Raw genomic sequence first — 17,447 nt, 5'->3', positions numbered from 1 at the left:
TTCTAAGGTCCTTGCTTACTAAAATCTTAAATACCAGCGTGGGAGAAGACTGACTCTTGAACTAAATCTGTTCAAACAATGTTCAAAACAAAGTTCACAAACCAATAAAAGAAAAAAAAAAGAAAAAGCAGGTGCAAGACTCTGAAAACATACCATGCTGAATTTCGTGTACATAGTAAGCAAGGACAATAAAATGCATTATGAAAATAGGATTTTTTAAGGCAACTGAATATTTACCACAGCCTTTTTTTTTTTTTTTTTTTTTTTTTTTGAGACAGAGTCTCCCTCTGTAGATCAGGCTAGAGTGCAGTGGCGCGATCTCGGCTTACTGCTACCTCCGCCTCCCGGGTCCCAGTTCAAGCAGTTCTCCTGCCTCAGTCTCCCGAGTTTTGTTTTGTTTTGTTTTAATTGTAAAAATAAGCCAGTCCCTTTCTTCCTAGTGAAGTGGGAGAAACGGTTTACACTGTCCGACCAGAAACACTTCCGTTCTCTGGGACTCCTGCTAGGGGGCGCCGCTAGATTCCATCCTATTTCTCCGATACAAGTATCAGGTACCTCACCCCTACCTTTAGATTTGGTGATAATTCCCTTAAAAATAGAATGACGAATAATCTACCCCATCCTTTTCTCACAGTAGCAACCAAATTCCAGCCAAGGGCAAAAAAAAAAAATTACTTTTTAATGTAGCTTAGTGTTTGGAACTTGATGTTGTGTAGTCAGACAAACCTGTATTCGGTCTCCGCTGGATCAGTCACTAGCTGTGTAATTTTACAGAACTCTCATCACCTGCAAATCTGGGGGGAAATGCGGGCGCGCACAGAGAGCGTTTCGAGCAAAGACGGCCTTTAAGCTTTTCTTCACTAAGTGTGCGGCTCTCCAGTGAAACAGCAGCTAGCTCTGGAAGGGACCTTGCACGGTGTCGATGACATCACTTCCGGGCGCCAGGTTCGGGTTTTCTCCTGCAGCAATAAGGGCAGTCGACAGTCTTTACTAGGGAAAGGAGACAAGTGCTGGCTACTACCGCCCAAGAGGAAGGTGGGTGAAATTGCTCACTCTTCACCCCACTGACGCTTTTGCGCATCTGGAAAAGCGGTTCCAGTTTGCGCCCTTCGCCGCCTTAGAGCCTACCGGAGACCAGCGCTACCCAAGTCACGTGGGTTCACACTGCAGCTTTCTTGGCCCGAAAGGGTAGTGCTTCGCACAATCCTCCCTGTCCAGATTTTGTTAATGCAAATCTAATTCCTCCACGTTGTGTCTGTCTGGGCTGCACTTGCCGCAACTGCCCTCTGCAAATAGGTCGCTCATCTCTAATCCCTAGGATGCCCTGTGTCCCTTTAGTGTGGTGGAGAAAGAACCTGCTTTAACACCCAGAAAGTTTTATAACGGATGATATGGGGGCATGAAATTAGGTACTTCGCAGTGTGAAAATACTAGTGTGCTTTAGTGATGGGCTGCTATTATTTTGGGGGAAAAGGATTTGGGAAGATCCTTGTTATGACAAAACCTATAGCAAAAAGTGGAGATTTAATTTCAAAGATTGTAATTAAGGATAAAATAGGTGTTAGGTTGCAGTTGGTGTGTGTGTTTATGTTAACTCTTGTTTTTGAACCAAATGATCCAGTTTTATTTTGAAAGGTGTTTTTAGGAAATAGAATACATTAACAGTATTTTTATCTGTTCCATCTGCCTTTGTTGTTTGATTCTTGTTAGAAAAATCCATATTTTGTCTTAATTTTAGCTGTCAGAAAATAAATAGCACTTTTCAGAGGACTCTATTGTACTGTATATTAGCTGTCATACTGTATATTATCGTACTGTATATTAGCTGTCTTAATAATAAGTCTTTTGGTAGGAACAGCATGCAAGTAATAATAATACTAAAAAATTTTATATCTGACCCATTTTCCCCCTTGGAGAATATTATATTCATTCATAATATTATTTATATTCACATGTTGCTATAGCCTTTACAAAATTTTGGTGAGTTTTTACAAACTGTCCTGTAATTCTATAAAATTATATATTGAAAAATAAGCTGGCTAATGTCAGATGCAAATAATAAGTTGTTTCTGTAATTCTGTTTCAGGAATTATCTATAGAGTAAGTATGCTAATCTTGAATAAGACAGCAGGAGTTTTTTTTAAACCATCAAAAAGGAAAGTTTATGAATTTTTAAGAAGTTTTAATTTTCATCCTGGAACACTATTTCTTCACAAAATAGTATTGGGAATTGAAACCAGTTGTGATGATACAGCAGCTGCTGTGGTGGATGAAACTGGAAATGTGTTGGGAGAAGCAATACATTCCCAAACTGAAGTTCATTTAAAGTAAGTAGACATTATCTTAGTCATTTCCACTTTTTTGGAAAAAGTAAAATCATTCTTTTGTATTTGTCATATATAAAAGTTTTCAGGAGCTGCTGTCTTATTCCTTTTTGCAAACACTTTTAATAACTGCTATTTAGAAAACCTCAAACACCTCATCTTGGCTTTTAAGGGTCTTCACAATAAGGTCCCAACCTTAACTAATCCTGTTGCCAAAAGATACTGAGCTCAATCCCAGCTTCAGTATTTATCGATGATTTTCCTTCAGTAATGCATTCCTTCTTTTCTCCACTTCTATGTTTCATGGTCTCAGCTGAAGTCCTAGGAAAACTGTGTTAGTCATTGAAAAAAAAAATCCTGTTCATATTTATACATATAAATTGTGTTAGTACTTAAATAAATAATAATACACTGTTGTATTAAAGCATAGAATGGTGCAAGGATTGTAAACTGAGATGTTTGTGGAGGACCACCAGGCAGGTTACCTCAATAAATGGACAAGATAAAAAGTGGAAAATGTCTGGAGGAAGTCACCACTCAGCTCTAGTCAGTTGTCATGCGGGAATGCAGGACCTGTGTTATTAGATTATTACAGTTTTCAAGAGAAAATGGAAATCCAGATTTTTTGTGTGTGTGTAAGACAGAGTCTCACTCTGTCACCAGGCTGGAGTGCAGTGGCATGATCTCAGCTCACTGCAACCTCCGGCTCCCGCGTTCAAGCGATTCCCGTCTCAGCCTCCCAAGTAGCTGGGACTACCTGCGCGCATCACCACGCCCAGCTAATTTTTTTGTATTTTAGTAGAGACAGGGTTTCACCATGTTGGCCATGATGGTCTCGATCTCCTGACCTCGTGATCCACCTGCCTCAGCCTCCCAAAGTGTGGGGATTACAGGCGTGAGCCACTGCGCCTGGCCGGAAATCCAGATTTTTAATGTTGTATTTCCAGATTTTTAAAATTAGTAGCTAATTTAAAATATATTAAAATACTCTACAGATGAGTATGCCTTTAAGCTATCAATTGACAACATCTGAATAGTGAAAAAGCCTGGTATTTTGGAATGACAGTCCTGTATTTGAATCCTGAATTAAGCACTTGGTATTGGCTCTGTAACTGTAGGCAAGTTCCATATCCTCTCTGATTCTGTTTTCACATCAGTAAAATAGGAAAATTGGCTGGGTGCAGTGGCTCACGCCTGTAATCCCAGCACTTTGGGAGGCTAAGGCGGGCAATCACGAGGTCAGGAGATTGAGACCATCCTGGCTAACATGGTGAAGCCCCGTCTCTACTAAAAATACAAAAAAAAAATTAGTTGGGCGTGGTGGTGGGCGCCTGTAGTCCCAGCTACTCAGGAGGCTGAGGCAGGAGAATGGCATGAACCCGGGAGGCGGAGCTTGCAGTGAGCCGAGATCACACCACTGTACTTCAGCCTGGGTGACAGAGGGAGACTCTGTCTCAAAAAATAATAATAAGTAAATAAAATAACATCTGCCTTATAGAATTACGGGAGGGTGGCGTTAGAAATGATATATGTAAAGAGGCAGATTAAGCCTCAAACAATAACTATGTGAAAGGGACTGTGTTGGATATTAGTAAGGCACTGTGAAGTACTGCAAAGTCCTTGGTTTCAGGAAGCTTAACTTGATTATGGAGACATGATGTCTAGACCTACAAGGAAAATTAATAGTGCAAGGCAGCATAAGGTAAAACAAGTGGTGCAGACAGTAACTAGTATTACCGTGCCTTCACAGTCCTTTCAGTTTTTCCTGAGTGCACTGAACTTTTGAACATGTAAAAGTTAATGGCACAGAAAGGACTACCCTGACCACTTTATCTAAATTAGGTACTCCCATCCTGTTTATTCTGTATCATCATATCCTGCATGTTTTCTTTGTAATATTTTCACAATTTATACATTTGCTTGTGTATGTATAATCGCAGTAGAGTCTAAGTGCCATGGTGACAGGGGCCATGTCTATATTAATCACTATGCTATACCTAGTGCCCAACACAATGTTTGACACATCACAGGTGTTCAGTGGCCTTTCGTTAGGCCTTCAGTGAATGGAGATGGAAAGAATATTATAAACTGGCTGTGTTAGTTCATTCTTGCATTGCTATAAAGAAATACCTGAGACTGGGTAATTTATAAAGAAAAGAGGTTTAATTGGTTCACGTTTCCACAGGCTGTGTAGGAAACATGGCAGCATCTGCTTCTGGGGAGGCCCCAGGGAGCTTTTACTCATGAGGGAAGGCAAAGTGGGAGTAGGCATCTTACATGGCAGGAGCAGGACTGAAAGAGAGGGGTGAGGTGCTACACACTTTTTTTTTTTTCTTTTGAGATGGAGTTTCACTCTTGTTGCCCAGGCCAGAGTGCAATGGTGTCATCTCGGCTCACCACAACCTCTGCCTCCTGGATTCAAGCGATTCTCCCCGCTCAGCCTCCGGGTAGCTGGGATTATAGGCATGCTCCACCATGACCGGCTAATTTTGTATTTTTAGTAGAGATGGGGTTTCTCTGTGTTGGTCAGGTTGGTCTCGAACTCCCGACCTCAAGTGATCCACCCGCCTAGGCCTCCCAAAGTCCTGGGATTACAGGCGTGAACCACCGCGCTTGTCCCACACTTTTAAACAACCAGATCTCATGAGAACTCATTGACTATGGTGACACAGTACCAAGGGGAAAATATGCCCCCATGATATAGTTGCCTCCCACCAGGCCCCATCTCCAACACTGGGAATTACCATTCTACATGAGATTTGGGCAGGGACACAGATTCAAACCATATCACTAAGTGGGCATTGTCAGCAAAGGCAAAGAAGTGAGAAGTACTGGACATTCAGTTTAGCTAGACCATAGGTCACTTAAGGAGACTACTGGGCAAATAGGCTTCAGTGATACAATTCACCTGGCGCATCTCAGCATTTTTTGAATACCTATAGCTGCCAGGCAATACTTGGGGCATTGGGGGTGCAAATATAAATGAGACATATGACCCTTGCCTTTGAACAGCTCACCATATAAGTGGGTTAGAGTGTAGGCTTATATTCTGGTTCAGCCATTTACTAGGCTTATATTCTGGTTCAGCCATTTACTACATTTGATACTGTGCACAATTTTTTGTGCCTCAGTTTCCTTATCTGTTAAATGATAATAATTACCACTAATTCAAATTAGTGTTGTGAATATTAAGTGTGAATTCCTTTAAAGCTTTTGGGGCATTCTTGATGAATAGCAACGGCTGAATACAAGCTAGCTATTAGTAACAATAGTAGTTCTACTACTACTATCAGTAAAAGTGAAGAAGACAGTAAGCAGACCATTGTGAAACAGAATGCCAAGTGCAGTAATAGAGGATTACTTGGCAGGAGGAGTCCCTTTTTCCAAGCCAGAAACCTGAAGGACATCCTTGAATTCTCCCTCACCATTCCACATCCAAATCAGTCATTCATAGTAAATCCATCTCCCAAATATTTTTTGCAACTTTCCTCTGCTTTCTCACTGATTGAGTTCAATCCTTTATTATCTTTTGCATAGACTCTTGGCTATAGCTTCAAGCCTCAGTGGTTTCCCTGCCTCTTTATTAGCTTTGTTCCCTAATCCACACTCCATACTGTCTACAAATCATAGTAAGACAAAAATACATTGTTATTATTAATTCTTTGAGAATAAAGCCATGTTCTTATTTGGCCCTAGTGTTTAGCATAATCCCTGGAAGATAAAATACACAGAAAAGGCATAGAAAGGAAAGAATGGAGGCAAGACAGAGAAGGAAGGAATGAGTGGCAGGGAGATAATTTAGATTTGATGCCTCCCAAATTCCACGAAACTAAAGGTTTTGAGTAGGGGAATAACAGGAGTAGCACTGTGCTTTAGAGTATTCTCTGGCAGCAATATAGGATGGACTTTAAGGATCAAAGGACGTAGTTAGGAAAGTACAATTAGAAGACTGTTGAATAAATAGACTGAGATGAGGGCTTTCGAGACTTGGCAGTGGGAGTGGTGATAAACTTAAATGGGGAGAGTGAAAGAGAGAAAGGAAGTAAAGATGAACTTTGAAACCCAAGGGTTATCTGATGCCACTAACAAAGATGAGGAATATAAGAGAAAAAGTAGCTTTGAAGAATTAAGGAAAATTATATTACAATGTGGATGTGTTGAAATCAGATCATTTCATTTATATCCCCCTCATTGCCTGAAACAATATTTTAATTACTCAGCAAATATTCATTGAATGCACTTACTGAGGATTTTCATTTCTACACATAGAACTAGTAGGTCTTGCAACATCAAATATTTGAAGATTTTTTTTTGAAACTAGCAGGGCAATTTGCAGACTCTATTTTATTGCTCTAGTTCTCATATTGTAAATCAATCACATGGTAGCAAATTTGTTGCTAGCAAATTTGTCTCTTAGTTCTTTACACTTGACATCTGGAGTGGCCATCCACCATCCTACATGGACCAAAATCCAAATTACCAACTCTGAGCACCAGATTCCCAAACTGTATTTCAGGATTGCAAGCCATCTGCTGTCCTGCTGTGACCTCAATTGGAATGTGTTTTAAAATAAACTCATCTTCTTTATAAAACTGTCTTCATGTTTGTCTTTTAGAATTTCTTTTCTCCCAGTCATTCCAGCTGAATAGCTGAACAAACTTTGATGCCTTAGTCCCCCTGTCCCCTTATATTCAATTCAATTAGTTATTACAGTTCTTAAGGTTCTCTGTCCCTTTCTTTCCATTTCCACAATCACCCAGTTTAAGATATAATCATTTTACACAAATACTTTCACAGTAATCTCTCTTAAATTCTTCTGTCAGCAAGGAAATTAATTTTCCTTAAATACAATTTTTTCCTGTCCTTCCCATGCTCAAAACTTGTCTGGAATGCTTTGCAAGATTATTTTGGTGATTTCATTTGTCAACAAACAAATCCATGGGATTTTGTTGTGCATAAGTTGAAAAAGTCAGAAACATTATCCCCTTAATTACTGCTTACTGAGTTTTAACCATAGTGTGCTATGTTAGAAGGCACACAATTAGAAAATATTTGACTTAGCTATGTAATGATTAACTTGAAGACATGCCTTTAACTGTAATATATTATCAGTTTTCCTCATTTTTACAATCTTAAAACTACAAAAAGCTGTCTTTCTTTCAGAACAGGTGGGATTGTTCCTGCAGTAGCTCAACAGCTTCACAGAGACAATATTCAACGAATAGTACAAGAAGCTCTTTCTGCCAGTAGAATCTCACCAAGTGACCTCTCAGCAATTGCAACTACCATAAAACCAGGACTTGCTTTAAGCCTGGGAGTGGGCTTATCATTTAGCTTACAGCTGGTAGGACAGTTAAAAAAGCCATTCATTCCCATTCATCATATGGAGGCTCATGCACTTACTATTAGGTTGACCAATAAAGTAGAATTTCCTTTTTTAGTTCTTTTGATTTCTGGAGGTCACTGTCTGTTGGCATTAGTTCAAGGAGTTTCAGATTTTCTGCTTCTTGGAAAGTCTTTGGACATAGCACCAGGTGACATGCTTGACAAGGTAATTATTTAAGAATTAATTTCTCCATTCTTTTTTGTTACGTTGTCCATTTCAACTAAGTAGCAATCGATGTGCTACCACCATTCACCTAAATATTTCTGAATGATATCTTAATAAACTGAAAAAAATTCACAATGGTAAGAAAAAATACAAAGAGTAGTACACAATTGTATAATTCTTAGCCTTTCCTAATAAAATGTTAAGAGGTTCATATCTGTACATAAAAGCTGAAATAGTTTGCAGATAGTTATGTATTTTGTCAAATAATATTTTGCAATAATACTGCAAAAAAGGTAAAATAAGAGAACATATATAGATTAACATGACATTAAAGATGCAATGCACAGAATTAAATCACAATTGCTGACACCATAGACAGGTAGGGTTCCCCCCCACCGCCCTTTGTTTTAGAATACTACAGAGGCTACTGCCATATATATAAAAACACTGCTTTCCACAGTGAAATAATAGGAAGAAAGTATAGGACAAGTTCTTATTATTGACATTCATCATTAAGCAGTCATTGTCAACTTCAAGCCTATTTTCCAACCCCAATAGAAGAGCAAACGTAGATGGGGCAGTGATTGGCCTCTTATTGTTCGGGTCATCATAAGGAGCAGAGTTGTCTGCTTACCTGAATATCAGCTGTAGTCTATATTTGCCAAAGTATAGCATGTTTTATTCATTCAGGGGGGTTTTGTTTTGTTAGTAATTTTCAATTCATTTCCTTTGCATCTTTTCGTTTCAAAGTATTTAATTTTATGACTCTAAAAAAATATAATTTTTTGATAGGTGGCAAGAAGACTTTCTTTAATAAAACATCCAGAGTGCTCCACCATGAGTGGTGGGAAAGCCATAGAACATTTGGCCAAACAAGGAAATAGATTTTATTTTGACATCAAACCTCCCTTGCATCGTGCTAAAAACTGTGATTTTTCTTTTACTGGACTTCAACAAGTTACTAATAAAAGAATAATGAAAAAGGAAAAAGAGGAAGGTATATTTCTAATTAGTAAAGTTGAACAGATAAATGTTCCTGGATTGTGCCTAAAAATGCCTGCTCATTTCTGCAGGTATTGAGGAGGGGCAAGTCCTGTCTTCAGCTGCAGACATTGCTGCCACAGTACAGCACACAATGGCATGTCATATTGTGAAAAGAACACATCGGGCTATTCTGTTTTGTAAGCAGAGAGACTTGTTACCTCAAAATAATGCAGTACTGGTAAGTTTTATCTCATTTTAAAGTAACAGTTACACTTTGCAATATGTTACTTTTTTCCCAAGACCTTGACCTGGTGTTTAGGATGAACAGATCTTTATGCCCTATGCTAGCCCTGACAGTATGAAATTATGCAGGATAGGAAAGACTAACAGCCATTTCTTGTACTAGTTTGGCAGCTTCATGGGACATCTGTATAGCTTCTATGGCTCATAAGTCTAAGATCGCATCCTCTTGTTGGATTTAAAAGAGGGCTTACAATAAAGAAAGTAAATGCAGTAACTGCTATCACTATTTTTAGAAAAATAGATGGATTTCCTTCATCCTTTGATGAAATTCCTTTGTTTGTTTTTTAATAAGCCAGTCAAATTTAGCAGTGGGAGGTGGTATACCAACTTTCGTGACACTAATGTTGATAAATCCACTATATTGTACCAGCTGAAATCCCTTTAATTGTGTTTAAAAGCCTTGAGACAAACATCCTGTTTAACTGTAGCTTAAACTTTATTCATTTAAAAATTATAAACTAAAGTGGGAAAATGTTTAAATGGTGGTAATTCATAGATGGAATTTTACTTGGATATCAAAGAATAATCTTTTCAGAGTTATGTAGTAAAATGCACAAAATATTTAATAAAAAAATTCAGAGTCTAAAATGGTGTTCTATGATTGTGATTATATTAAATAAATATTTAGATGAAAGGTTGGAAGAAAATATACAAAAATGCTAGTAATGTTTGTATGCTATTAGAATTGTTAGTAATTTTTTTCTTTCCAAATTTTTATTATATAGATATATCATTTGCCCATTACCAATCTCAAAATGGGATAGTTTATTATTGTATAATGCTGATATTTTCCCCAGGTTTAATTAACAGCTTGGTTCCTATCCATATATGATAGTTATTTTGGTTTTCTCAATTCCTTCAGGTTGCATCTGGTGGTGTTGCAAGTAACTTCTATGTCCGCAGAGCTCTGGAAATTTTAACAAACGCAACACAGTGCACTTTGTTGTGTCCTCCTCCCAGACTGTGCACTGATAATGGCATTATGATTGCATGGTAGGCCACAGGATATATGTGCTTCACTCGTAACTATGTAAATATTAATTGCTGTTTTATCATACTAAACCTTCTTCCTTCAGATCTTGGAGCTATTGATTTTATTTTAATGATTCTTATTTAGGAACGGTATTGAAAGACTACGTGCTGGCTTGGGCATTTTACATGACATAGAAGGCATCCGCTATGAACCAAAGTATGTGATATCATTCATGATCTTTATGCAAGTTACATTACTTAAGACAAAGCCTGGATTTTGCCTTTATATATGAGGTTTTCATTGACATTCTGGTGGTACTTGAAGGAAAGTTACATAAATTTCTTTCATGAACCTAGTTAAGGTTGATACCATATGAGAAATATTTTTGCTATAGTATCAAATTATAAAAATCTTGACAAGTTTAGGTGAGTTAGAAACAGGTCATGAATAAGAGTGATGAATTCCCTCCTTTGGAACTAGAATGTAAACTGTGTCCATGGCCTGGACTTTGGCAATGTCAGGAACATCTCAGAACCAGCAGGTATGCTGGGAAATTTAAGGAAAACATGCAGAAAGCATTCAGGTGTGAGAGTGGGTTGTGATTATGCTTTCACACAGGCAGCTGAGAATTGGCCAAAAGATAGCTGTTTCCTGCAAGCCTTATTTCCTCTCCCAAATCAAAGTTCCAGTGAATAGCACAGCTTTTTCTTTTACTTTTTTTTTTTTTTTAAAGAGTCTCACTGTGTCACCCAGGCTAGAGTGCAGTGGTGCATTCTCGGCTTACTGCAACCTCTGCTTCCCGCATTCAAGTGACTGTCATGCCTCAGCCTCCTGAGTAGCTGGGATTATAGGTTCACACAGCTGTGCCCAGCTAATTTTTTGTATTTTTAGTTTTTGGGTTTTGCCATGTTGGCCAGGCTGTTCTCAAACTCCAGGCCTCAAGTGTTCCACCCACCTCAGCCTCCCAAAATGCTGGGATGACAGGTGTGAGCCACCATTGCCTGGCTGGTTTTTCAAATTACTATCAAATTCTGTTATAAGTTAATTCTGGAATAGTAAAAGAATTATTTTCATAATCTAACATAATTATATTTTGAACACTGTTTCATCTGATGTTTTAACTTGTCAGCACTGGCCAGGCACAGTGGCTCATGCCTGTAATCCCAGCACTTTGGGAGGCTGAGGCGGCCAGATCACCTGAAGTTAGGAGTTCAAGACCAGCCTGGCCAACATGGTGAAACCCCATCTCTACTGAAAATACAAAAATTAGCCAGGTGTAGTGGCAGGCGCCTGTAATCGCAGCTACTCGGGAGGCTGAGGCAGGAGAATTGCTTGAATCCTCGAGGTGGAGGTTGTAGTAAGCTGAGGTCACACCACTGCACTCCAGCCTGGGTGACAGAGCGAGACTCCATCTCAAAAAAAAAAAAAAAAACCACACACACACAACTGTCAGCATTATATTCCGTAACTTGACAGTTGTGCTATACATGAATTACATGTATGCTGATCATGAATGAACTGAATTGAGTTAGTAGTACTGGAAGGCATCCCTTTGATACCTTGTCTCAGATAGAGTATATCCTCTGATTCAGTTGTGTCACCTTGTGACAGTGTTGAGGCTGGAGATGATGGCTTTTTCCAGGTTGGGATTCAGTCAAAGCAAAGTCTTATCTTGGACAACATGGTAGAAAAGCAGAAATCTGAAGCAAAAATTAGTTACTGAGGAGGAACAGAAAAAGACAGCAGGAACTAAGACCTCTTTGGCTAGTAATGGCAAAGGATGGTAGAAAAGGGGCAAGGCAGCTTTTTAAACTTCAGAGAAGAACCTATAGAAACCTAGGACATTTCTAAAATGTGAATGGACACAGGTTTGACTTTAGCTGTATGGCAAAAATGTTTTTACCTTTTCAGCTTTGTAGAGAATTATAAGACATTTTTCATTATTTTTATATTTCATTTTATGTTTTTAACTTATTTACAGTATTTGAGAGCAGTAAAACTTTCTTTCAAGAACATCTCAAAAGTTAGATTTCTTATTGAGACTAGCTTTCATTATCCTGACTTGAGGTCCCGGTATATTTGTAAGTATTTAAGAATCATGACCACATATGATGAATTAAACATTTGATATTTATATTGTCATAATTCTAAGCAAATAGTCTGCAGAACTAGTGATGGATCATGAAGCAAATAAATAATATGATTTGTCTGCTTATGATATAGATGTCCTCTTGGAGTAGACATATCAAAAGAAGTTGGAGAAGCTGCCATAGAAGTACCACAATTAAAAATGGAGATATGATTTCTGCTGTTCAAAAAAGTCCCTAAAGGTAGCGTTAATGTTAAAATTAAGTTTTTATTATTTTGTGTATCAAATTGTAGAAGATATATAATATTAATTATTCATCAAGACTTTCTTATTTTCTTTTTATGTTTGATGTTTTACCTGCTCTTCTGAGATACTGTACTGTATTAAAGCCTTACAAGGGAACATAGTTTTTTTTTTTTTTTAAATTATTAAAAACCAAAATAAAACATCTTTTGAGAAAGGAATGTATTGATGTTGGCAGGTAGAAAGAAAAACTTTGGAAGAAACACAGTAATTTTGCTGAATTCTGGCCCTGTATCATCCAGGCCTAGGACTTTCTCCCACTTCCTCAAATCAGGATAGGAGAAGCTCCTTTTTAACTCCTACTGAAACAAGAACCTGACTTTATAATGAGAGAGCAGTTTTATTTTTTTTTTAATCATCATTATTTTTTGGAGATAATCTCCCTCTGTCACCCAGGCTGGAGTGCAGTGGTGTCATCTCGGCTTACTGCATGCAACCTCTACTCTGGGTCCAAGTAATTCTCCTGCCTCAGCCTCCTGAGTAGCTGGGACTACAGGAGCCCACCACCACGCCTGGCTAATTTTTTGTATTTTCAGTAGAGAGAGGGTTTCACCATGTTGCCCAAGGTGGTCTTGAACTCCTGAGCTCAGGCAATCCGCCTGCCTCGGCCTCCCAAAGTGCTGGGATTACAAATGTGCATGAGAAAGCAATTTTAGATCAAAGTCATGTCAAAGCAGACATTTCCAAATCAAGACAAAAGCTGAGTTTCTCTAACATAGTATGTTATTAATTTTAAGAGTTCATGATTAGGTATCCTCTCTGGAGTAAACAGGATGTCTATGCATTTTTAAAAATTCATATAATTTGAGGTTTTACAATTTTGACATGTAAGTAATCCCTCAAGTATGTATTGTACGCTTTAGTTGTCCATATACTTTTACATCAGTTATTTGAGAAATTGTATATAATCAGATGGAAATAAATGAGGGAGTTTTTTTGGATAATTTTTTTTAATCCAAACTTTGTACTGCAAATATCGTAAGATTATCACTGTTTTTCTGTCTTGATTAAAGTAACTAAATGTACAATTCTTTGAATATAACCCTCTATATCTGGAGACCTTTCTCATACATAATTTTTTATTTTTGTTTTTCTAGGCAGCATCTTGCTATGTTGCCCAGGCTGGACTAGAACTCCTAGGCTCATGTAATCCTCCAACTTCAGCCTCCAGGGCCTGACTTCTCACACATCCTTTAAAAAAAAAAAACAAAAACCATGGAATAATAAAAGTAATCTTTTTTTTTTTTTTTTTTTTTTTTTTTTTTTGAGACAGAATCTCACTCTGTTGTCCAGGCTGGAATGCAATGGCTCGATCTCGGCTCACTGCAACCTCCGTCTGCCAAGTTCAAGCAGTTCTCCTGCCTCAGCCTCCCGAGTAGCTGGGACTACAGGCAAGCACCACCATGCCCAGCTCATTTTTTGTATTTTTAGTAGAGATGGGGTTTCACCATGCTGGCCAGGCTGGTCTCGAACTCCTGACCACGTGATCCACCCACCTCGGCCTCCCAAAGTGCTGGGATTACAGGCATGAGCCACCATGCCCGGCCAATAAAAATAATCTTTATGGGGGGGGATTTATAGGAGAAGTAGTATACATTTTAGGAGTGGTAGGATGGTCTGGCTAGGCCAAGATACTCAGGAAATATCTGGAATTGAATGCAAAGGAACTCTGATAACCGGAAAATAGTCCTAAAATATAGTCTTGAGCCTACCTGAAACCAGTTTCAGAGCTCAAAAGTTGCTCTCTAAAGGCTTTTTAAAATATCTACAGAAGCTTAATATTTCCATTGTTATGAATTCTTATCCTTAATGGTGCTGGATAACACAATTTATTACTTGAATATGTATCCCTTTCTATTATAAAATAGACCATTTCCCTCCGCATTTCCTATATTTTAGTCAATCCACCAGAAGGTTGTGACTCAGCACCATTAAGATAATTTAGAATTAAATATGAAGATTAAAGACGTCTCTTATTTTTCAGTGGTTAAGAACACAGGCTTTGCATGGTAGCTCATCCTAGTGCTTTGGGAGGCCAAGGGAGGAGGATCACTTGAGGCCAGGAATTTGGGACCAGCCTGGGCAACACAGCAGAGACCTCAGCCTCCTGAGTAGCTAAGGCTACAGGTCTGTACCACCACACTCAGCATAACAGAGACCAAGGACCTGTAGCCCTAGCCACTCAGAAGGCTGAGGTGGGATGATTGCTTTGAACCCAGGAGTTATAGGCTACAGTGAGCTATGATTGTACTATTGCCCTCCAGCCTGGGTAATAGAGCAAGACCCTGTCAAATAAATAAATAAATAAATAATCATTCATTCACCCACTCACTCACTCACTGACTTTGGACTCTGGCACATAGAAAGCCCTAAGTACATATCGGGGAAAATAGCTGCTAATTAATATATACTTTCAATGCTTACTGCAGCCCAGGTAAAGAATGGATTACAGCAAGACCCTCAGACTGTATGAAGGCAATTCAGCAAGTGGATGGAGAAAAGGGGAGCTTTAAAGTAAACAGTGAAGCCAGGCGCAGTGGCTCACACCTGTAATCCCAGCACTTTGGGAGGCCAAGGCAGGCAGATCGCCTGATGTCAGGAGTTCAAGACCAGCCTGGCCAACATGGTGAAACCTCATCTCTACTAAAAATACAAAAATTAGCCAGGCGTGGTGGCAGGCGCCTATAATCCCAGCTACTCAAGAGGCTGAGGCAGAATTGCCTGAACCCAGGAGGCGGAGTGAGCCGAGATCTTGCCACTGCACTCCAGCCTGGGTGACAGAGCGAGATTCTATCTCAAAAAAATAAATAAATAAGTAAGATAAAGTACACGGTGAAGCCAGGTGTTTGTATCATATTTGTCTGCAGCTGTAAAATAGGAGAAGCCGACATTGCTGTTTGAGCAAAGACATCATATGGTTCTAAGCCACATAAGACTATTACCTTTTCCAGTTGCAAACCAAAGACACTCTATAAATAGGGAGAATGAGCAACACTGTTAGCTACAAAACCCATACTTATGTACTTGATGGGCAGTGATTTCGGATTTTATTTTTAAATAAAACTTTTTTTCCCTTGTAAAAAATTTTTATTTTCTTTTTAAATTTTTCTTTTCTGCTTCATCCACTGACTCTCAGACCTTTTTTTTTTTTTTTTTTTTTTTTTGAGACAGGGTCTCACTCTCGGACCTCGGCTGGTAGCAAGAGATCTACAGTAGCAAGATCACAACTCACTGCAACTCTGACTTCCTGAACTCAAGCAATCCTCCTGCCTTAGCCTGTTGAATAGCTGGGACTACAGGTGTGCATGTCCACGCCCAGCCAACTTTATTTCTATTTTTTGTAGAGACAGGCTCTTGCCATGTTGCCCGAACTGGTCCTGAACTGCTGAGTTCAAGTGATCCTCCCACCTTGGCCTCCAGAAGTGCTGGGATTACAGGTGTGAGCCACCATGCCTAGCCAAAATATTTCTTAAGTATACATTTTGGGTCTTAGAAGACTTATACATTTGTAATATTTATTACTAAATATATCACAGTATTATAATAAATGTTACCATGTGAGCTACTTTGAATCAGGCCTCTTGCACGCCAATTTAAAAATGTTAACTCTTGATATATACACTAGTTATACCACTCATGTCAGTCAATAAATTTTAAGGTTTAAGTGCAGGCCTTCTTTTAAAGAAATCCTACTTATTATTTGAAACCATAATTCTGATCTGATATTAAATTCCCGTAGATATGCTAAGGAAAGTCTGCTTAGTATCGAGATCAAGAACTTCCATTCAAAAAAATTATTCAGTTACGTTATTTGCATATTACCATTATTAAAAATAAAAAAAAATTTAAAAGATGGCTCAGGAATCCTTTCATGCTAAAATGTTTTATTAGCCTTCTGCAGGCTCTGGGTTGGCTTTCTGGACATGTTTCCCAAGTTGGTTCAAACACACTATTCTTGGTCTTGATACATTTGTGATATCTGATGTAATTGTAGATGAAAAAGAAAAAATATTATGGGAATCCTTGGTCTTTTTTGTTGCTTTGAAGAGTCCCATGAAGTTAGTTACAGGAGGTAATAAAGTCAAAGAATCTCTTGGTTGAATTTTAGGTTTTAATTTTCTTCGGTGATCCTTCCCTAAAAATTAGCCACAATTAAATGTCTCTCCTGAGAGCCCTAGGTATAGTCTCATTACTTCTAGTTCTATGTAGTTCTATTTTCTTTACATAACTAAAACATACTAAGAGAACAGATCAGTAGCTTGCTGGCTTGTTTTGTTAAGTTAGCACCAATAAAAGAACAAATACTACTTTAAACATAATTATGTAAAATAAAGAATATTTTAGCACCAAAAGAAAGTGTAAAAGGCATTATCTCAAAATGATGGACTTGACATTGAATGAAATTAATTTTACCAGAAACGTGTTACCTTGTCCTTATTTTTTCTTATGTTGCCACAAACCTGTGAAAACTTCATCAGATCATGACTGATAAACAGATTGTTGTTTAGAAACCATTGTTAAAGTGAAGAAAAAGTGAACTGATTTTATTCTTTTGTGTAAATTACTCTTACATTCAAGAAGCTATATAAAAAATGGATGCTCTTCTACTCATGATATTCTATATATATTTCTATATCGCCTCCCCACATACCTAGCTTCCCTCATATACTTGCTGAATACATGAAATTGTTTCCTCTCCTTTTACTGTCGTTTTAAATTCTCTCCCTTTCTGTTTATGACTCTAGCAAACTGATCTTGACTTCTGAATGTTTCTATCCTTGATTTTCGTAATAGGACAACATATCAAGTAAGACTGATTTTGGTCCTACATGAAAAGGCACTAAGCATGTATGTGAAATTAATAAGTAATTTATATTCCCTATTACATATCTAATAGGAAGGGATAAATAATATGAGATC

The 17,447-nt window shown here is 38.1% G+C and overlaps 2 protein-coding genes across 15 annotated transcripts in view; one reads left to right on the top strand and one right to left on the bottom strand.

Annotated features, from left to right (window-relative positions):
* Positions 1–310: 310 nt before the first annotated feature.
* LOC105468229 (O-sialoglycoprotein endopeptidase like 1) lies at positions 311–17,134 on the top strand. Of its 4 annotated transcripts, XM_071073075.1 has the most exons (10): positions 333–1,035; positions 2,087–2,100; positions 2,222–2,327; positions 7,488–7,875; positions 8,668–8,872; positions 8,949–9,097; positions 10,025–10,155; positions 10,280–10,351; positions 12,359–12,465; positions 15,699–17,134. In XM_071073075.1, exons 4-9 carry the CDS (start codon positions 7,708–7,710, stop codon positions 12,435–12,437), a joined length of 804 nt encoding a protein of 267 aa, XP_070929176.1. In that variant the 5' UTR covers positions 333–1,035; positions 2,087–2,100; positions 2,222–2,327; positions 7,488–7,707; the 3' UTR covers positions 12,438–12,465; positions 15,699–17,134. The 4 variants fall into 4 exon arrangements, with proteins under 4 accessions (XP_011716629.1, XP_011716626.1, XP_070929176.1 ...); XM_011718324.3 differs by having other exon boundaries at positions 321–1,035; positions 2,087–2,327; XM_071073074.1 differs by having other exon boundaries at positions 2,087–2,327; positions 7,493–7,875.
* LOC105468228 (ankyrin and armadillo repeat containing) overlaps positions 7,784–17,447 on the bottom strand; it is an 82,883-nt gene continuing 73,219 nt past the window's right edge. For 5 of the 11 annotated variants that reach the window (XM_071073061.1, XM_071073060.1, XM_071073057.1 and 2 more), the window contains one exon: positions 16,392–16,662. In XM_071073061.1, the coding sequence (XP_070929162.1) occupies positions 16,415–16,662 (248 nt within the window). In that variant the 3' untranslated portion in view covers positions 16,392–16,414. Of the gene's footprint in view, positions 7,994–12,459; positions 13,719–16,391; positions 16,663–17,447 lie in introns of those variants that run through there. The other 6 variants (XM_071073063.1, XM_024788638.2, XM_071073062.1 and 3 more) reach the window with 4 other exon arrangements.

The sequence above is a fragment of the Macaca nemestrina genome, chromosome 11, assembly GCF_043159975.1.
Source record: "Macaca nemestrina isolate mMacNem1 chromosome 11, mMacNem.hap1, whole genome shotgun sequence".
NCBI lineage: Eukaryota > Metazoa > Chordata > Mammalia > Primates > Cercopithecidae > Macaca > Macaca nemestrina.
This window is presented reverse-complemented; position numbering and strand designations above follow the sequence as displayed.